This window comes from Branchiostoma belcheri, unplaced genomic scaffold (genome assembly GCF_001625305.1).
Source record: "Branchiostoma belcheri isolate BF01 breed outbred unplaced genomic scaffold, Haploidv18h27 scaffold199, whole genome shotgun sequence".
NCBI lineage: Eukaryota > Metazoa > Chordata > Leptocardii > Amphioxiformes > Branchiostomatidae > Branchiostoma > Branchiostoma belcheri.
Window position 1 is genome coordinate 149,715 of NW_017803479.1, and position 5,864 is coordinate 155,578.

At 40.0% G+C, this 5,864-nt stretch overlaps 1 protein-coding gene across 1 annotated transcript in view; it reads right to left on the bottom strand.

The window, feature by feature from the left end:
- Positions 1-4,913, bottom strand: part of LOC109468315 (DNA primase large subunit-like) — a 9,262-nt gene extending 4,349 nt beyond the window's left edge. The window contains exons 1-3 of the mRNA XM_019766563.1: positions 4,854-4,913; positions 3,316-3,540; positions 1,486-2,338 (exon numbers count right to left, since the gene is read on the bottom strand). Coding sequence (XP_019622122.1) covers positions 1,486-2,338; positions 3,316-3,530 — 1,068 coding nt within the window. The 5' untranslated portion in view covers positions 3,531-3,540; positions 4,854-4,913. The remainder of the gene's footprint in view (positions 1-1,485; positions 2,339-3,315; positions 3,541-4,853) is intronic.
- Between the last annotated feature and the right edge of the window lie 951 nt (positions 4,914-5,864).

The window sequence follows — 5,864 nt, forward strand, 5'->3', positions numbered from 1 at the left end:
TTCATAAAAATCAGCCTTGTAGCCAGTGCACACAACAAGCTGAATAACACTGATTTTTCACAATTGTGTACATGCTTTTGTATAGGACATGTACATGTATAGGATCCATATACAAGGAAAGACCAGCTGGAAAGGGTAAATAATAATAGAACCAAGCTGTAAGATTCTGTGCCTACAACTGTGAAAGGGGTGCTACCGGTAGTGTCACGGAAATGAAAACTTTGAAGAAATCTACAGTGGGTGTTACTGGAATACAAAAACTGTCCAGACTAAAAAAAATGCTTTATGAAGAGAATGACTGATGGACTAGATAGCAATCAACAATCTTTAGAGTTACTCTCATCTGCCGACTAAACATACCCCCCGGAATAAACGTACCCCCCCGGACAAATCTTCAAAATCAAATAAACATACATGTACCCCCGGAATAAACGTACCCCCCGGAAAATTACCAAAATTGACTGGTAACCTGTGTCTCTTGTACTAAAATGCACCCTTACTGATATATGCACAAATCTTTAACTGTTATTTGCAATTAGGAATTTAAATAGACAAAAAAAAAGAGCATTTAATATTTTGTATTTTGATAAGCACCACCCATGACAATAGAACATTCAGACGAATTTATGCACGCGGTGATTGCAAAAACCGGCCCGAAAATAAGAAGTTTCTCGCTACAATATGCGTTTATAAACGTCCTCACGTCGATGATTTGTCAATTTTTTTCACACGAAGTTGAAAAAAATTACTGGTTTTCAAATAATTAATAAACGTACTGTGCAAAATAAGAACGTACTGGGTGGATGTTTGGGCCCCAAAAAATAAACGTACCCGTAATACTATGTTTATTTGGCAGATGAGAGTAGATGTACAAAGGTTGGGAGTAATAGGTCATTTACATTGTAGTGCAACATATCCAGCTGCCACCGCACAGTGTGCCTGCGAAACTGACGCCTAGGAAAGAAATGTTGTGTTTTCTGTTTCCTGACCTACCCTATAAAATTATGTCAACCCTAGCCTTTTCTTTGGTGGATCCCTGCATGTGCAAGGGACATAAATTTTTTAGCTGATCAACCTTTTCTACTACCATGATCTGACACCTGAGTGATAAAACACTGATAAAATGTTTTCTAACATTGACATTGAAAATAAATAAAAGTGTCCTCATGCAATTATGCAAGTTTTACTATAATTTAGTATAAATTGTTAAACTGTATTGTATAATAAGTTGGACCCCTATATTCATGTACATATTATTAAAGTCTAAAAAAAGAAAGTAAAAGAAAGATAATCCCTACCTACCAACCCCTATTTTGTCAGGACTGAAACTGGAAACACAGTATTTTTTTTCTTAGGCCTGATGTGTTACACATGAGAGGTCAGTATACCAGCTATACAGATACACACATACAGTGAGCGTGTCTCATAATGTACAAACACGCAATATGTCTCAGACATGCCCCTTAAGAAATGCTTGTTCCTTACCCTTGAGAAGTGTTTGAGACGGTGCTTGTGTCTCAGGGTCCTGTGCAGATGACCCATGCAGGGTGGGAAGAACTCCACCAGTCTGTCCACCTCCTGATGACCAATGCTCTCAAACACCACACCCGTCTTCTCATCACTACGGCAACCATCCTCAAAAAACTGTAACCACAGCGCACGGAATGTCTCCTGCATCCGCCAATCACTGAGCGCGAGGGGGACCACCTTCCGGGCAACTTCTATACCCAATCTAAGGCACTGTTCGAAAATGTTTGCAACAATATCTGACAGGTAGATACAAGGTACGTAAGCAAACCCCTTGTGCAGGCACACCCTTCTGTCAGCGATTAGTTGCAGTGCGTACTGAAATGGGACCTTCAGGAAAATCTTTTCCTCCGGGGTTGAATGACGAGTTTCTGGTTTGACCTTGAAGTCTAGTGAAGGTCGTTTGCTGACACAACAATCCTGACAGTGCAGGGTATGGTCATCCTGAGAGTTATGGTTCGTCCTGTTATCAGACCAATTTTGTTCCTGTTTGACTCTGCTTTTAGTTAGATCACTGCACTGTGAGTGAGAATACTGTAAGTAAGATTCCACTATATGTTCCAACCTGGAGCCACGCGTACAACTTGTCACAACGTTCAACAGATCTTGCAACTTTTTTTCAGTCTTCAGATCTCTGCCGGACTTCCCGATTTCGGCTTCTTGGTGGCGGAGTTTTTTTTCGTACTTCCTGATTCTGTGGAACAGGTGTAGCAGCTGCTGTTTCCCCATGCAGGAGAAGCGATACCAGAACAGCGTTGTCTCAGAGTCTGACAGAAAGCGGGACATGCCAGCGTCCTGACAACATGCCAGCCTGGAGGGGAGAAACAACAGGACATATGTGATATATATAGCCTAAATGTAGTCTCTACCAGGCCTTCATAAGAGGTTACAGTGTCAGATTGGGCATAAATAAGGTTAATATACATACAATGTGTGACTAATTGGTATTATATAAAGGGGAGTGAGCCTCAGTAACTACTTTAGGTGTGAGGGAGTGAACACCTTCTGGAGTGAACTCTGATTCTGAAGTACAATGTAGCATACACAGAGAAATGTGGGTAGCAAACATTACAAATAGGACCCAGTGTTGCACTTAACAATAGTACATGGCTCTTCTGTGAATCTCAGTATCCTGCAGCATGGGATATTTACCATATATTATGAGGGCTTACATGGGGGTAGTGATTACGAATTACGTTAATTTCTCAGAGTTGATTACGAACAATTACGCGTTATCGCTAATGTACTGATTATGAGAATCACATGAATTTTAGGCGGCTGCCTACAGATTACGAAGACTAAAACGCCTGATTATACATTACAAAAAAGGGCATGCAGGCCCTCATAATACATTACAAACACAATAGTAGACAGGGGAGGAGAGAGTCTAGCCTGAGGTGTCATCCTTTTTCTATGGTGCTTCCATACTCCCTCAGCATAGACATAGGATTGACACCCAGGCTTGTACAGCAAAACTCCGTACTGAGACCTTACAATCTGATCAGGCCTAGGGGGAGGGGGGTAACAGTTGTAAACAACAACAAAAAAAATAAACATTTTGTCATTGACTGTAGTTTATATAGTTTATAAAATTTCTTATGCGCTTTGATCATCCTGTATTAAACAAACCCATTTCAAATTATATTTTTAACATCACAAAGAAACAAGAAGAAGCCGAACCTCTGTATTAGAGTAGTTTTAGAGCGGATTGTACTACAAACATGTATATTACTGTATTACCTTTTCACCTGTACTTAGCCCTACAATAAAGGTTATTATTATTATCACCTGAGTGTGAAGTGCGATGCCTGGTCTATCCTGGAGCCCTCGATAAGACAGTCTGACCTCTCCACAGTCCTGCTGAGAAAAGTCAACTCCGACAGTTTGGACAAGTCCCGGCCACGGGCGAACACTTCCTTCAGGAAGGCCAGACGCTGACTACAGGAGCTCTGCAGTCTTTGTAAAGACACGGTTCCCTTTGGTGGGCTGAGGTAGAATGCCATCCTGTCATTCCTGTGGTGTAAAAAATGACTGTGTCAATTATCATAACTAATCAGGAGTACAAATACTAATAGGGTTGCCAAGGAATTCTGGTTCTGGTGCTAGACACCAGAACCCCCAATTTTGCAATTTTGCTGGCTTCTTTGCCGACATATTAGCCTGTACTCTAGACCAAGTACAGAGTACGTACTAGTAGCAGGGCAAAGCTGAGTATTAGGATCGTAAGTTTCCAACATAATGGATCGTATTTATTCCGTAAGATTCATAAAATTCGAATGACTTCTTTGACACCCCTGACGAAACTCTAACGTTACATTTACACTGTGCAAATATACAAAAGTAACGCCTCAGCACTGGTGTTCTTACTAGTATTTGTTCTATTCACCATTCATGTAACTCTAGTACTTGTGACATCAAATCTGTATGCACTATTCTGACATGCATGTACATATTAACTATTTCCTACAAGATAAATATTGATTCTGGAAAGAACCAGGTTTTACAAAAAATGCAAAACAACATATGGAAAAATACCTGGACTTAGTTAATTTAACTTTCGCTCTGCAGTAATTTATGAATTAGTGCACACCCTCTCGAAATAGAGAGAGGGCGGTATAAGAAGCTCCAAGTGTATGAACGAATTTGCAAATGCTGTAACAGTTACATGTAAGTGCGTTGAATACGGTGGAAGACGAAATGGATTTTATCTCAAATCGTACTCTCTCTAATTTGCAATGAACGAAATTAACTCTTTGACACAGCCTCCAAATTCTACCCTTAAACTTTCACACATATACAAATGTAAACAAAACTACTAATACTCTAGATCTCCTCTCTTAGTCTTAACATCTGAAAACCCACAAATTAAAGAAAAAGTGGGATATTTTTTCTCTGTCTAAAAAATAAGAAGTCAAACGCAGTAGTTAACGTAAACGTTAGTATTTTGTGTGTTAAATTAAAAATAAATACCTGTTCTTAATCTTATTGTACCAAATGCTAAACTTCTGTACTTTCAATTTGCCAGATACCAACATAGCTGAAAAGAAAGCTGTCAGAACTAAGATTCTATCTACTACATGTAGTATGTACTGGGGCTGCTGTACTGGGAGAAGTTTTCGTACTTTGCGTGTTGATTTCTTATAAAGGTTTTGTTGTCGCCCCTCCCCCATATTTTGGTCGCCGCCCCCCTCCCCCAATTTTGCCGATTTCGGTTTGGCGATCAAGTTTCTTTCACAAAACTGAGCCAAAGACACTACAGTGTAGAGACAAACTTGTCAAGAACGCTGGTATAAAACCAAGGGCATAAAATATACTTCGATACTTACTGCAAGTCGTGATGAAAAGCATCAAAATCACGAGCTGAGGTCCGTGTGCGATCTCTTTCAAACTGCAGTACTATTCTATTCCGCCAGGCGCCTCTGATAAACAGTACATGTACTAGTATTTGCGGGCAAAGGCTAAATATTTCTTTCCCTTGAAGTGTTCGATGTTTTGGTAAACAGGCTAAGTTTTGTCGTCTCTTAGTATATTTCTAATCTAGGCATCTTGTTTTTTAGGGCCCTTCTTGTTTTTTCTTCGCCCTCTCGCATTAGATTTAGGGTCTCCAAAGGACGCCATCCATAAAATTTACTTGTTGTGGCCTTACTTTGATGCAATGATATGTGATGCTAGCTGTGTATATGTGATGTTCCCACCGAATAAAAGGCATTCGTACAATGATTGAGTCAAATTTTATAATGTAGGAACCTTGTTTTTTTTGGCCCGCCTTTGTTTTTTTTTTTCGTCCCGCTCGCATTAGATTTGGAGTCTGCAGAGGATGTCATCCATAAATTTACTTGCTGTGGCCTAATTAGCCTATTATTTTTTATGTTAGTTAGTTAACACTTGATTATAATTTGTTATAATTTGTTATAATTACCTTCGCCAAGAAGGTTATGTTTTCAGCAGCGTTTGTCTGTGTGTGTGTGTTTGTGTGTGTGTGGTTTAGCAAGATAACTCGAGAAGCAGTGGATGGATTGGAATGAAACTTGGTAGGTGGGTAGGACTTTATGAGACCTAGAAATGATTAGATTTTGGGCCCCTGGCGGCTTTCCTAGGTACTGCAGCTGAACTTCCGGTTTTGGAGTATCTCATCACGGTTCTAGACATGCTAGGGTCACGAATTTTGGTTGGTAGATAGCTCTTGGGGTAGGGAAGAAGTGACATGAGTTTGGGTCCCCTAGCGCCTTGTTCTGAACCTGCAGGAGCATTTGTTGAAAAAAAATTGAAGGGCGATAACTCAAGAACCGGTTGACGTATTGTCGTGATTTTTGGTATGTAGGTAGTTGAAGTGATGC